General features: G+C 40.2%; 1 protein-coding gene across 2 annotated transcripts in view; it reads right to left on the bottom strand.

Annotated features, from left to right (window-relative positions):
* Window positions 1–1,781: 1,781 nt before the first annotated feature.
* Window positions 1,782–15,790, bottom strand: part of TRPM6 (transient receptor potential cation channel subfamily M member 6) — a gene marked incomplete at its 5' end in the record, with an annotated part of 195,376 nt that continues 181,367 nt past the window's right edge. For both annotated transcript variants that reach the window (XM_082843245.1, XM_082843244.1), the window contains 3 exons: window positions 1,782–2,659; window positions 5,198–5,304; window positions 9,812–9,863. In XM_082843245.1, coding sequence (XP_082699371.1) covers window positions 2,526–2,659; window positions 5,198–5,304; window positions 9,812–9,863 — 293 coding nt within the window. In that variant the 3' untranslated portion in view covers window positions 1,782–2,525. The remainder of the gene's footprint in view (window positions 2,660–5,197; window positions 5,305–9,811; window positions 9,864–15,790) is intronic.

The raw sequence follows: 15,790 nt of genomic DNA, 5'->3' as shown, positions 1-15,790 counted from the left end.
GGAATACCCATGCACAGGATGCCTTCAGGAAGGACTCCCCGGAACCTGGCTGCTTCTCTGGTCCCCAGGTTCAGATTTCTATCTGTGAGATTGGCTAAGGGCTCATACAAGGATTATGCAATCCATTTTTCCTCGGTGGTTCCTAAAACCAGCCCCATCTATGTCCTTTTATTTGCCCTAATTCTCTTATTCCAGTCTGAACCTACTGCCCACTGGCAGATAGGGTATGGAATACATCTCTGGATTCAACATTTGCCCAGAAGTCAAATTTTTTAGCACTCACCAGAAATCCAAACTTGTAACAACAACCAAAAAAGAAAGAAACATGAGATATAACACTTTCTGAGGGCAAAGAAATGTTATGTTCATTGCACCCTCATCACTTACATACCACAGGGAAGGCACTTAATAAATATCTGTTGAATAAAATTAACCAAATGGATGAATTCATTCATTTGTGGTCATGAATCAAAGTCATGATTGTCACATTGGTATCTGCATGCAAGCTATCCCACAGTGACCTTTGCCCAGCAGCTGGTTCACCTTTTTAAAAGGTGATTTTTCTTAAAAAGAGAGTGAGAAAATCATAACACAGAAAATTAAAATCAAAATGTGTTTTTTCAAGTTCCATTCCAGGTAACAAATATTTGACCAATGAATTAATGCTTTTAGTTTGGCTTGGACAGGCAAATTGCCTCCTTCCAATAGTTGAACACAGCTCTGAAGTGAGCACAAAGAGATCCCCTATTGATTTGCAGAATAGGATAAAGCAGTTAAGCTCTGAAAAAAGCGTTAACATTTTATCCTCATTGCCAATCAAGAAATCACCCAAGTTTCCCACCTCCCACCACCCCAAAGACCAAAGTAAAAAGGCTGTAAATCAGCCCTTGCGCATCTCACAAGAGCCAGACACTATCTTTGGCAAATCAAATCCTTGGCTTTCCATCCCCCTATCCCTGGGCAACATTTCCCCAAAGTATAACCTCAGAAGGCAGGAGTGTTGATTTAAAAAGCAAGCCAGCTAATGTAAGGGCTAACGAGAAAGATAAGTTGAAAATTTCAAATCCAGGAGGTCTGTTGCTGGTAGATTGGAACGCTTTATAATGAGGAAAGGAGATGCAGGAAGAGTGGGGAGAAGATTCCCAGCCCTCCAACTCCTCCTTGTGTGAACAGTTTGTGCTTGTTCTGAGGTAGGGTGACCCTGATAAGTGCGAAAGAGGGATGACCGATCCCCCAAATATGCTGTACAGCAGGGGTCCCCGACCCCCGGGGCCACGGACCAGTAACGGTCTGCGGCCTGTCAGGAACCAGGCCGCACGGGAAGAAGTGAGCAGCGAGTGAGCAAGGTTTCATCTTCCGCTCGCCATCACTGGCATTACTGCCTGAACCATCCCCCCCATCCCCCACCCCCCGCAACCGGTCCGTAGAAAACCTGTCTTCCACGAAACCGGTCCCTCGTGCCAAAAAGGGTGGGGACCACTGCTGTACAGTGTGGCTTCCAGGGATCCTTTCTTCAGGCACCTGAAACCGATTACATGTGCTCAGGCCATACTTAAAATATACACTCCAGCACTCGTTAAAGCCACCAGAACTCTGTATTTCAACCAGGCGATTACCTGTGAAACATGTTTTCATTCAAAAACCCCATCTTTCCTCATAGGACCTGACATAAAGTAATTTAGCTTGTAACATTATATACCCAGCTTTGAAAAAGGGAGTAATACTTTAGAGGTTGGCTATCTAACCAATAGTGTCCCTGAGCGTAAGGGAAGGGAAAACATTTCTTAATAATTTCTAGTTTTATATATCCTTGTTCCCTTAAAAAAAAAAGGATGCAGGGGTGTTTGTTTTAGATTTCCCTTTCCTCTCTTCCAGAGAAACCTGAAATGCCCGGTTATCATATGATTCACTGACAATATTGAAACCCATCTAGATTTCACCAGGATGCTAATATTTTACTGGTTAGTTTGTACCGGAGCGTGCTCCAGCCTGTGCAAATACACCCTTACTCCGTTGTTTTCCTTTGTGTCGCTCTTCAAAGCCCTATGCTGCTGGAAAGGAGAGGAGGGAGTCAAGTGACTTTTTTATGTACATATATACATAAATACAATATGTGGGTGAGGTGATGAATAGTAGTGGAGGTTAGAGTCTGCACACATAGTAAGAAAATAAATTAAATTTATCTGCCTGGTTCTTTAGTGCCCAGCATTCTGCACAAGGAATGAGGTATGAAGAGCAGCATTCCTGGCTGAGTCATCTGTCTTCTTGTGCAACTTGAGAATGACGACCACACGCAAAGCACCCTGCACACAGGTCAATATGTAGGAGAAGCCATTCATCATACACCAGTGAGGTCCTTGGGGAGGGGAGACGTGAGGCTCAGAAGGCATGTCCCAGGAGGCCCTCAGGGTAAGGCCATCCCGGCAGAGGCTCTGACATAACCAGTGTTACATCAATCAATCTATGTTACCATAGAGTTCATAGAAGGGAGGGCAAGGGCTGTCATCTTCTTACTTCTCCCTTTCTTACAATCGTGTGAGGTCTTCTGGAGAATTATTACCCTCTTCCTCTGCTGGAGTCTCCTCAGCTGGTTCAGTTTTGATTTCAAGTCCAAAGGCGGAATTTATCCTTCCGGGGGAATAGTCATTTCTTTTTAAATCTGCAAGGAAGACAATTAAGACAGTTATAGAGAATCCTTAAGAACATAATATTCACACAGATAGACTGGACTTCAGGACTTTAGGCCAAGTGCTCAGAGAGGACTCTGCTCCCTCGGGCCACTGATATGTGAAACTCAAACCCTCAACCATGTCCAAACTACACCCCACCAGGCACATGTGTGACTCTAACTCCCCAAGGCTGTGTTTACTGGGGCAGGGGAGGCAAGCTTTGGTTGCTTGACTAAATACACGGTGCCCTATAAGACATGACCTGCCCAGAGCTAAGTGAGGACAAACTGGAAACAGGGCATTTTCACTTGTTGAATGATGGCAGAGCCAGAGAGTGCAGCCAAAATGGTGGACTCGGGATGTCAATGGTCAGTTTTCTGCAACAAAGCTGTACCTCAGGATTGGCTGCACCTATAAAGACTTCATCCAATTATCAGATCTTATGCTTCCTGAAGCCTCCTTCTTTAATTTCACAGGGAAATTATCAAAAGAAATCATTAATAAAGGTAACCCTTGGGGAGAAACTTATGGAGGAGAGTGACCTTTAAATGTTTGTAAACCACTGTATGCTGTGTTGATTAAATTTGTTAACCTTAAACATGCATTCCTTGTATTATTTTTTAATGTTAAATGGGGATTAGCTGGACATAAAACTAATACATATTATAGTTTAATAATAACCAACAGTAATTACATCACTTCAACCCTCACACCAGATTTATGAGATAGGTGCTATTATCCCCAGCTTACAGATGAGAATGAGGGCCAAGGTCACAAAACTAGCAAAAAGCATTTCTGGGATGTGAGCTCAACCTATGAATCCCATGCTCTTATACTATCCTGAACTGCCTCTCTTAAAAAAAAAGAAAAGAAAAAAAAAGTAAAACATAAACAAAAAGAAAAATCACCCCAATCCTGTTTTCCGAGCTAAACTTTTTAAAATTCAAATTACCAAATGTTCAAGTAAATGAGGATATTTTTTTATCTCCATTTAAATGTGTTAACTAAGGTTTTGAAAGGAAGCAAGGATTAGGTCCAGAAATGGAGGAATTATTGAATTACTCAAAAGCCACCATGGTAGGGAAAGAACGAAAGGAAGAAAGGAAGGGAGGGAGGGAGGAAATCTTTATCATACGGAAGAGCTAACTGGATGGAAGCAGTGAGTTATGCCTCAAGGCCCCCTTTCTCCTGGCTGACCAGATACAGTCCCTGATCAAGAATGAGAAGCTGCCCTGCCCAGGAAACAATGAATCAGTCCTGGGAAGAGGTCAGCGCCTGAGGATGCTCAGTTAATGGGCTGGACTCCAGCCTGCAATCACGGGATGGAGATATGTGTCAGCTCCTGCCTCCCACAGGGCCCTTACCTGGGGGCCTGGATGCCACTCAGCCCAGCCCCCTCTCCTTCCTGGGCTCCTTCTGACCAGAGGAGGCCAGTGGGCAGCTTGGCCAATGTGCTATGGACTGATCTCTTTGCCCAGTTCTTCTGGGTGGTTTGTGAGAAGGGGTCCTGGGCAGCTCCAAGAAGACATCGAGACCCCTCCTGTCTGTACTGCTCCAGTCTGATGTCCCCACCGCCACCACCCCTGGCTAATAAGCTATTTCCCACAGGAACTGGAATCTGCTCCACACCCTAGTCTTCTGCTACCTCGTGCCCACAAGGGCAACTCCTACCTCTAACTCCAACAAGATTAGAAAGTGCCTTTCTTTGTTGTAAATTTACACCTACTCCATCCCAGGTTACAATGGATATTACTGATTTCCAATTCAGGGTTTGATCATTTATGATAAGGCTGGAAGGGCTACTCAGCTTAAAAGACGTGAAATTCCATTCTAAGGACAAGTGTGGCGCAACCTTAGAAAATGAGTGAGCAAGCTGAGACAGACATAAAGCATCCCTTCTGAGATACAAGGAAAAAATGCAGCAGGGCTGGGGCTGCCAATCTGGGGGACACAAACCTCCAGCCGCTTACTTTTATGTTAGAAATATTTTTCTGCGCTGACTCTATTAGTTTCAGAGAAAGTGTGTCATATTATCTAATCAGATTTTTAAAATATATCTTGTGATGTATGTTGAAAGTGGCAGGTTTTTATAGTGAAAAGCACTACTTTAATTGATAGCTGTTGTTTCCCTCCATGCCACACCCTCCCAAGTGTCCAATGAGTAAATAAGAATAGAATAGAAACTCTGTGGGCACCACTCAAGACCCAAAGGGGAGGGGGCGGGGCGGGGAACAGAGACCTGCCTCTGTCCAATTTTGCCCCAATTAAGTAGGAGGAACTTTTCCCTTGGAGAGACTGTGACAAGTATTGGGCCCAATGTTGTTTTATCACATTTTGGCAGAACCTGAAGTAAATCCCTGTCCTTTTAATCCCTTTAGAGACTTGAAAAATTTGCAGTCAGAAAGTCAGGCCTCAACTGCGAATGAGATAAAAATGTGATTAAGATTTTCTACTCTATCCCAGGTTACAATGGATGTTGTTCAATGAGAGATTTACTTAGAGAAAAATAGAATCGTTTGGGGGCATACCCGGGAGCTTGAGCTTCCGGCAGCAGGAGTTGCAACGATGTTTTGCAATGAAGTTTCTAATTGCATCTTCCCCTAAATTGGCTGGTCCAAACACCATTCCTCTTGATCTAGAGGAAATATCAGAATATCAATTAGATCACAGCTCAGAAAAAGGAGCTCAACTAGGATTCTCTGAGATACCGAACAGTATCCCATAGTAACCCAGTAAACTTGAAGGAGCCAACAAAGAACAGAGCACTTTGGGGAAGCAACAATGTTAGGTTTGCAAATTTAAAATTCAAATGCACTTCAATCTTTGTACCCAACTCCAAGACCTACTGTGAAACTCATTTCCACGCTAATCTGATAGAAAAGTGAATTTTCTATGTACCACATTAAAACAAAATACAGTGAGACCCTTTTTAATGCATATGAGGTGAGAGAATGACATTCATTACCAACTGGTCTACTAGAATACCCGAAAGGTAAGTATAAAGTAAAATAAACTTGGTATTGGAACACCCCTTCTGAAAAAATTGATATGCATTGTTTCAAACCCACATACTTTTCTGAAAATAACCAATGTCCTCAAACACAAAAGCCCGACAAAACCCGAAACCCAGTATTCATGGCTCTTTTGATAGCTACTTCTACCCTGCAAACTGCTATAGCTGGGCTCTTTGTGAAAAGATAAGACAACTAGGAGATGATGATTTTGTGGAAGTAAATCAGTATATTTTAGGCACATTTTTAACACTCTATAATTATAATAGATCCTTAGCAGATTTTAGGATCAACATTCATCCATTATTTGATCATTCACAACCATTATTCTTCGGCTGACACTCTACACACCAAGGAATAGAGCACACCAGAAACACTTCCAAAGAAACTTTATGAAAGCTAATATTTTATTTTAATGACATGCAGAGTGGGAAACAGCACATTTTAAAATCTGAACTCAATTACTGCTCTTAAATACCACGTCTTAAGAAAAAAGAAAAGCAAACTATCACAAAAGGAAACAATAAATTTCGCTTCTAAGGAATGCGGTTTTTCAAAAGGGATGTGGTGTAAAAATGGACTTTTCCATCTGAGTATTGAAACATTTATCTCAATTTCCACTTCCTTTTGGCAGAATAACAGTAGCTGCTCTGAAGATGTGCCAAGCTCAGAATGAGGGCTGATGTCAGTTTGATCTCAGATTGCCTCTTTGCTCTGAGGCGAGTAGGTGGAGGAAATCTCTCGGGAAGACAACGTGAACAGACACCCAGGATTAACTTTCCTGGTCACTCAATCGCCCTTACAAAATACGGCTCTGGTGGTATTTACCAGGCTGCATAAGCTGCCTCTGTTAACTGTTCCTCTTTCAATCCATCTGGTAAGGAACCACTTCTATAAGGTGAAACCAAATATGGCAAAGAAATTGAAGCATGCAATATTTAGTACTGGAACTCTATGATGCTGATAAAGTGAAAAATGAAGGCGTTATTTTAGTCATTAAAACTGAAGAATTCCTTTTATCGTCTCTCTGGCATGACCCTGTTGGAATATTTCACTCCTTTGCATTCCACGCTGCCATTTCCTTCCCCCCAATAAAGCATGAAAGTTCCCAACTTAGAAATGTAACATTGATTCTCAGATAAAAGCTGTAAGCAAAACTGTTTCCCTCTATGAGCTTTGTTAAAGTTAAGACAAAAGAATCAAAATTACTATAACATGTATGTATCAGGCATTCGACCACTCCCTGTGCAGGGGAGAGTGAAGGAGGATTGCAGGGACATTCATACGCCATGCCCACAGCCTTGCAGTCTCAGATAACAACGTTTGAAAAAATATACCACTGTTCTCCAGATTTTTCACAGCACAGGAGAGCAGGAGGTAGCTTGGTTCCACCTTCAAGGAAATGCTAATTAGTGCCACGTACACAGAGATTTACTAAAGAACATCTCATCATCATCATCATCATTATCATTTCATACTTGTCAAACGCCCAAAACCATCAAGGCAGTAAGTGAAAAAAAAGGTGCAATCTCAAACTACCAATAACACTGAGGCAGCCTCCACTGAAGGTCAATGACCTGAGGAACCAAGTTAAGTGGCCAGAAAGCATTTGGGGGAGCAGGTCTGATGACTTTGTCTTCATGTGCAAAAGGTTAGGGAAAGTTAAGAGACAAAAGGCATTAGAGACAATATCAGAATTTGCACCACAAAACATCTTTCCTTTTGGTAGAGGATCATTCCCTTTCATTGACCCCCTTCTCCTCATAGGCTAGTTGCCATCTCCACTGAGCTTCAGTTTTCTCATTTGTGAACTGGGATTGAAGACACTTCCTTCCAAGGTTGTTGTTAAGAATAAAACAACATGTGAAAGCACTTGCTTCTCAAACTTTAATTTATACCAAAACACCTGAAGATCTTATGAAAATTGAGATTCTATTCAGGAAGTCTAGGGAGGGTCTTGAGAGTCTGTGGTTCTAACAATCTCCCAGGTGATGCTAATGCTATTGGTTCATGGCCCGTGCTTTGTGTAGCAAAAGTTTAACAAATAGACGGCATCCCAAAATGTGAGCCTCATTGAACCGATTGATGTAATTCACCACATTGTGAGAAAATAATACTTACTATCTTCACCATGAAGACCAACTGCACCCAAAATTAGGTGACCCCACAAAACCAGGCAGGCTACAGCGATACCAATCTATCAGCTTCCAAAGTTTATGACATCCTCAAGTCATAAAAAATAAAGTTTGACATAAGACAGAGGCTCCCAGCCCTGACTGTCCATTAGAATCACATGGGGAATTTTTTAAAAATACAGACATCAGGGTCCTATACTCTGAGATTCTGACTTGATGCTAATTCTGAGCAGCATTTTTTTTTTAAGTTCCCTAGGTGACCCTAATAGAAATTGAGACCCACTGGCCTATAGAATGCAGTTAAATACTCAACTGTCAAGAGGAATAATATAATCTTAGAATTCTAAAAGTTGGAAATATTCAGGTCATATTACATATATATACCAAGGTCAAAATTTAATAAATGATAGAGTATACATCAACTTGATCCATTTTATATGCAAAAAAAAATTTCACTGCCAAATTATAAAGGAAGTACTTGTAATACAGGTTCCGACTAAAAACCCTTGGGCACACTGGGCTGCTGAAGAAATAATATGTATTTTTAGCCAAAAACACTTCAACTCTGCTAAAGTGAAAAATAACAAAGCCTTTATCTGTACCCTAAGGGTTACAACATGAACTCCATGGTCAAATATCATGGGATCTGGATTCACAGGAGCAACATGGCTCACCTTTATCTTCTCTAGCTCTCTTAGTTCACAGGGTAGCTAATACACTTTTAGACGTACCTCTTTGCATAGATGCCTACAAATGGTACCATAGTTAGATTAAATTGTTCAGTAAAAGAACAGAGCATTAAAGCAGTGAATATTTACAATATGAGTCCAATAGGAGGGAAGTAAAAGTTTCAGATTTCATCATATATGAATTGCCCACTTATATAATTATGTGTGTGTGTGTGTGTGTGTGTGTGTGTGTGTGTGTGCTTTACAACCCAGGGGCCAAGTATAGACACTTAGGACAACTAAGAAATTAGAATTTTGTATGCTAGCACTTCTCAAAGTGTGGGCACTAGGCCAGCAGAATTAGAATCATCTGGGAACTTGTTACATTATTTGGACCCATCCCAAACCCACTGAATCAGAAACCGGGGTAATCAAAGGCTGGGGGTAGGGGGCTGCAATCTGTGTTTTAACAAGCTCTCCTGGTGACTATGATGAAAGCTCATGTTTGAAAACCACTGTCATCTGCCATGTTGATCCTCCCTTAATCATCACCATCTCTTCTTTTTACTCCACCTTTAATAGAAGAATACCACCTCCTCTACTGCCAGGTCTTCCCAAAAGCCTGCTTATGGGATAAAATGCCCATGGGAATTCAAAGGCTAGGCAGATGACTCATCCTTCTATATAATTTACACTTCAGTCCTGAATTAACAATCTGATGGCTCCATATTTAAGCCCCACTGTTTTGTCCTCTCATAGATTTGCTGTTACTGAATACCACACTTCATGCCCTCAGCTTTCGTTTTATAGGCATGTAATGGAAGACAGTGCCCATGATAAGATGCAATGACTCCACTGTGATGACAACAAAGGAAACTGTGCTTCTCCTATGACATTAATTGTTTTCATGTCAAAGCCTAAGGAGGCTGAATTTACCCATATTTCTCTTTTGTCTGGGCCACTAGAAAACTCAGAGGCAAATTTGAAAGAAAGTTCTGCCCACTGCATTGGTCTTTATACATAGTTTCCATTTTTGTGTACTAACAACTCCAGATTTAATCTTATTTTATTTCCTTATTTTCTTTTTGCCCCTATTTCCTAATCTATGCATTCTTTAAAATCTTATTGTATTTTAAATCTTATTGTATTTGATTGTATTGTATTTGGATGTAGATATTCTTGGATATAGATGTAGATACAGATATAGATAAAAGGGACATCAAAACCTTTCTAGGATCTAGGCAAGATATAGAAATGTTTAAAACTTATTTTTAAGAAACCATGTACAATGTGTTAAATGCAATTTTCTAAATGATAAATTAACTTACTGTTTTTCTTCAGGTTTTATAACAGATGGATCTGTCAAATTTTCTCCAACACCTCCAAAGAAAAAGAAAATTCATTTACCAAATGGGGAATTTCATTTTCTCAGAAATTCAAGAAAATAATAACCAAATTTAAAATTCTTTCTTATACCTACCTTCTTTCCACCCTGTAGTAAACTCAACATCATGTGAATTAACTCTACTACTAACTAGACACCCACCCTGTAGTAAACTCAACATTATGTGAATTAACTCTACTAAATGGTCCAGGCAAGTTTGAAAACTTTAGTTGATGCCCTGTCTCCCGCAACCCCCTCTATTATGCTGCAATAAACCACTAGGCTACAAAAAAGTGTTTTTGTGATGTGTTCACACTTCCTGATAATAGCATCCATCATTCATTTACCACTTGTACATACCAGACATTCTAATTTTATTTCTTCTAATTTTATTTTTTCTAATTCTTGGCAATCGTGAAAGGAAAGTATTAGCATCCTCACAGCCTCATTTTACCAATGAGTACACTGATGTTCAAAGAGATTAAGCAACTTGCCAGAGGTTGCACAGACCACAAGAGGTCATAACAGGACTGAAGCTAAGCCAAAGCTTGTGTCCTTCCCCCTAGCCCGTGGTCTCCTTAGATGGAGTCCATCAGTGCTCAGAAAGGTGCAAAGTGCTGTGTGGTTCTGCAGGTACCACCTCCGCTCCATCAAAGACACATATCAAATGCTATATATATATATATATAGCGTTTATAAACAGAAGAATACAAACACCCCACATGCTTGATCTGGGTGCTGGTTACACACAACATGTTCAGTTGTGGAAATTCTTTAAGATGTACGCTCATGCTGTGTGTAATTTCATGAATGTATGTGATCATTCAATAAATTTTACTTCTTAAAAAATGGCACCAATGCATAAAAGGGTAACGTGTCATATAAAACTAACATTTATCAAGACAGGGATCAACACCAAAGTGAATCTGTTATAAAATGCGAATGGTGGTGAGGCTGACTTCCAAAGGCAGCATTTCACAGGTGAGCCAGTCAGACAGGTGAATGCACCATGTGGGCATAAGCCGACAATGTCTGAGATCGTCCTCTAGTCAGCACTGGTCCTCTTGCCTTGTAAGAGACCAACCTTGTGGGAAATTTATTTAAAAATCAAATAAAATGTATAACATTATTGTATATTTCTATTTGTTAAAAAAAAAACCCAACACATTTTCTAACCACTACTTTAAAAAAGAAAGATTTTTACTATGTTCTGTATGTTTTACCATACAGAAAGGTAATCCTTATAGTTTATAGACCATTCCCCTGAGAAACTGACTTCCTTAGGAAAATAACTTAAGTAGGGGGTTTTAAACCTTTTTCGGGTCATGACCCTTTTGGCAGTCTGATGAAGCTAAGGTACCCCCGTCTCAGAATAATGTTTTTAAATGTATAGTTTGAATACATAAGATTACAAAGGAAAGCAATGATACTGAAATACAGTGATCAAAATATTTTTTAAATTGTACTGCAATACACGTGCTTCTTTATTAGTATGTTAAATAACAGGATCAAGCACAAGTCTGATAACACTATAACATCCAACAAGGAACAAATACAACCAGTATTTTGACATATCTGCCAACACTGCAATGTGCTATGTTAATACCTGTAATTGCTATTGCAAACAGTCACGGGTACTGCTAATGCCACTGTGATCTGTCGTCTCCGTTATAACTGAAGGAAATGATGAATTTCAGCTATAGGTTAATGAAATAAAGGTGTAATTTTTTTTTAAATAAATGTATTTATTTATTGGCTGCATTGGGTCTTCGTTGCTGTGCACAGGCTTTCTCTAGTTGCGGCGAGTGGGGGCTACTCTTTGTTGCGGTGTGCGGGCTTCTCACTGCGGTGGCTTCTCTTTGTTGCAGAGCACAGGCTCTAGGCATGCGGGATGCAGTAGTTGTGGCACGTGGGCTCAGTAGTTGTGGCTCACGGGCTTAGTTTCTCCGCGGCATGTGGGATCTTCCCGGACCTGGGCTCAAACCTGTGTCCCCTGCATTGGCAGGCAGATTCCTAACCACTGAGCCACCAGGGAAGCCCCTAGGTATAATTTTAATTTGTTTTTTCATCAAAGTACACAGATCTTCTGAATTCTACCCAGAGCCCCTTTCAGAACCCTTGGCTTAGAATCTCTTTGTACACTGATTTTGAATAGGGAAAGGAAAAATAAGTCTGAAACACAGGCTCAAGGGGCAGTATGCAAAATGTGCTTTGCTTTTTAAAGAAAAAGTCATATGAATAGGCTGGGCTCTTTATGCTTTTCTCATTACAGATATAAAAAGGAACAGCCTAACAAGACCCTAACTATACAGCAAACATGTAGCAAATAAACAGAACAACTATGTTTAACTATGTAGTAAATAAACAACAAACAGACAGCCCATGTACCACCAATAGAGAGACTAAAAGCTACAAATCCTCCACACATTTAAGCTCAGACATGACTTTATGCCTACAATTCCCAGCAGTGATGAAAGCTTTAGGCTGATGTCTGAGTAAACTGTAAATTTAAGCTGAAATACGCACAATACCTAAAGAATTGTGGAATAGGAGGTTTTATAGGGGAAAAAAAAGTCTATCAAAATCACATCAGCTCCCATTTACTTTCAGTCTTGTAGCCTGTTAAATAGGCAGAAGTCAAAGGATCTGGGTCCCACTCACAGCCCCATCACTCCCTAGTTGTGTGATCTGGACACCTTCTTTAATCTCTCTGAGTCTCAACTGTATCACCTGAAAGTGTGGATAATCACGGCCTTATCCTATACGGTTACTGAGAGGATTACATGAACTAGCATACACAAACTGCTTAGCAAAAGGTCTGATCCAGAAGAAGCTGAAACATGTCAACTGCTATTTTTATTGTCTTTATTCTATCAAGAGCTCTTGTGAAGTAAAATTCTATTTTCTTACCACTGGTAAAATCATGTTCTGATTATCTCACTTTCCTAAAGTACTATTTCCTAATGAATAGAACCTCCTATAAGACTGAGGGTAAAGAGTTTCTACAAACCTTTATATCCCTAAACCCAATCTGACAGCACAAAGCTTAACTACTAAAAACATCTTTTGGGACCCTTGAATGGCAGAAGGGGCATTCCAATGAGTTAAAAAAAGAAAGCGGTTCAGAGAACCAATCATGCTGCACCACCACACCCATTACTACCACCCCAGCCTCTCCGGGCTACACAGGAGTCACCCAACTGGCAAACTTTAACATAGGTGCCCATCCTACCCACGTACGTAGATATTTGGAAAACATGAAAGACAATAAGACATTTTAAGATCTAAAAATTCCAGTGCTATCTCTTTACTGGCATTAACAGAGTAAATGCCCATGTACAGGCAATACATAGCACGCCCTTATGAGAAACTCAGAAACGTACATTCTGATTCCAGTCACCTTGGGATGCATCAGTGAACTTCTACATCAATGGAAAGAAGTCACCTTCCTTGTAGCAGCAGATGCTGATGCTAATGCTGATTTATCCTGGAAACTGCTTTGTTGAATAAAAAATTAATATCTCCAAAAGTTATTTGAAAAAAAAATAGTGAGCTTAAAAAAAAAAAACATGCCACAGGCCACTGTAATTTGAAATACAATTGTTTTTCATTCCTCTTGCTGGAAACTAAATATTGGATTTCACATATAATGATGACGATTCAGGCTCTCACGTGTAAGATTTTTAAATGGAAGGAGACTGGAAGACTACAGTGTAATTACATGTGATCAGAAATTAGTCAAGCCTCTCCCTAGAGTTCAGCTTCGTGGCCTGATGTGGTAGCTCCTGGGTTAATGATTGGCACTCCCTTGGAAGAAAGTAAAGAGAAGAAAAGAAGAAACTGAAAGAATAAACTGCCGGAGTGCTTCTCATTCCTTCTTTCCCTCAAAGCAACAGGAAGCACAGCAAGCTGATCAGGGCTTCACTCTACAGAGGCCAAAGCTGGGGTATCACCAGGGCCACACAGCTAAGAGGAGACTACCCACAACTGAAGATTAACTTCCATTTTAACAAGCCACACAGAGACTAATACTAACAACAATAACTAACATTCACTGTGTCAGGAACTTGCTTAATTTCAGCCCTTTAACAGCCCTCTGAGTTAAGTGCCTAACATTATTTACCATTATTATTACAAATGAGGGAAGTGGGACTCAAGGTGGTTGCCCCCTGGTCATGCAGCTAATTCACGGTGGAGCCAGGAGTCAGCCCCCAGGACCCTGACGACAGGGCCTCTCCTAACTGCAGCTAATTCGTCTTTCAGTCTCTACTCCCTGCCACCCAGACAACGCACATCATCGCTCCAAAGACTAAAAATACTAATCAATTAAATGTAAAACATAACTGAACTGAAAACTATTATGATATTTTAAGAATACATTATATTCTCCCATTTTTCCTTTCCAACCTGGCTTGGATTAAACATATTAATGCACATAAGCCTTTAACGGAGTGACTGACACAAAATAACTATTTAGTAAATGTTAGCTAGTAGCAGTAGTAATATAACTGCTTGTAATTACTATTATAGGATTCTCGTTCTTCCATAAATTCAGGGCTAACCAATCGGCAAAACTCTCCGATAAGTATCTCAATTTCTTCATGTTCATTCTATGATGTCCACTCTTCCCTCCTTTGAAGGTCAATGTTTTCACATCGTTTATTTGGAGTGGTCTATTTCTGCAATTCACATAATTGCCCAGTAAAAAAATAAAGTTAATTCCTTTTATTCCCCCAAGACTATTAATGCAGTGTTTGTTCTGTTTAACGTCACTTTGGATTTACTAAGAGACATAAAAATACCCAAATATAAACATCATTAAACAAAAACACACTGAAGAGTCATCATTACTTCCTTGAAGTTTTTCTTTGTTTTTTTGTTTGTTTTTTACTTTTTAAACATCTCTACCCAAAACTCAAAGCACAGACACTCAAGTATAGATGAAAACAATCAACCTTTCCCCAACATGAGCTACAAAAGCAGCCTTGGGCATCAGTGTGCTGGGTTTACATGGATCATACTGTACTTGCTGGTTTAAAAGCTGAATCATCTTGACTGTTTTAACTTTGTTTATATTGCTTCCTAAAATATTGTGTTTGAGGGTTAGAAATATAATTCACACCTTGTGAACAGCATAGATCTGAAAGGACAGAAGGACTTACGTGTAGTTTGAAAAGTGTATATATATATATATATATACATCCTTGAGCATGTGACAGAAGTTTCAATCAAAATGGGTTTGCAGTCTTAGTGTACATTGCTCACGATGTCCCAGGATTGCCTGTTCATCTCGACTGTCTCCATCCTCCAAGCCTGGCTTTCAGCACAGAATCCCAGGTGTGGAGAGATGGGAAAGTCAGAGAGGACAAGGAAAAGGCCCTATCATTTTAAATGAACCAGAACATGGTAATGTCCTATGGCTATGAAACTTAAAGAGAAATAAAAGACAGAACAGTGAAAAGGAAAGAACATGGATGGTCAAACCAGCTTAAGTCTGCATCTTGGCTTCCGCTTAAGCCGCTGTGCAACCTTGGGCAAGTTATTTAAACTTTCTGGGCCTAAAGTCCCCATAATATCTACCTCAAGGTGCTGCTTCTGGGATTAAATGAGATAACTTCTATGAAAGTGCCTGGGCTAAATCCCTTATTTAAAACCAAAGCCCCAGTCAGTGAGCCCAGGGACTAAACTTTGACCTTAATACATATTTTGTTCTGTCCCTGCAAGGAAAGTCTGCTAGAGATACTGTTTCCTGCTGCAGGATTATAAGTCACATGTGAGGTGTTGAGAGTAGAAAGATGCATTGATCAAAGGCTTCCATTAAATAAGAGTGCACTAAGTTGCCTTTCACAGACTGAGTTTATACTTTTGTGAACTCTTATATCAAGGTACACAGCAAAGAGAACAAGCTAAACTATAAACTGCA

The sequence above is a fragment of the Leucopleurus acutus genome, assembly GCF_964270905.1.
Source record: "Leucopleurus acutus genome assembly, chromosome: 7".
Taxonomy (NCBI): Eukaryota; Metazoa; Chordata; class Mammalia; order Artiodactyla; family Delphinidae; genus Leucopleurus; species Leucopleurus acutus.
Note: the sequence above shows the minus strand (reverse complement) of the source record. Positions and strands in the feature narration are given on the sequence as shown.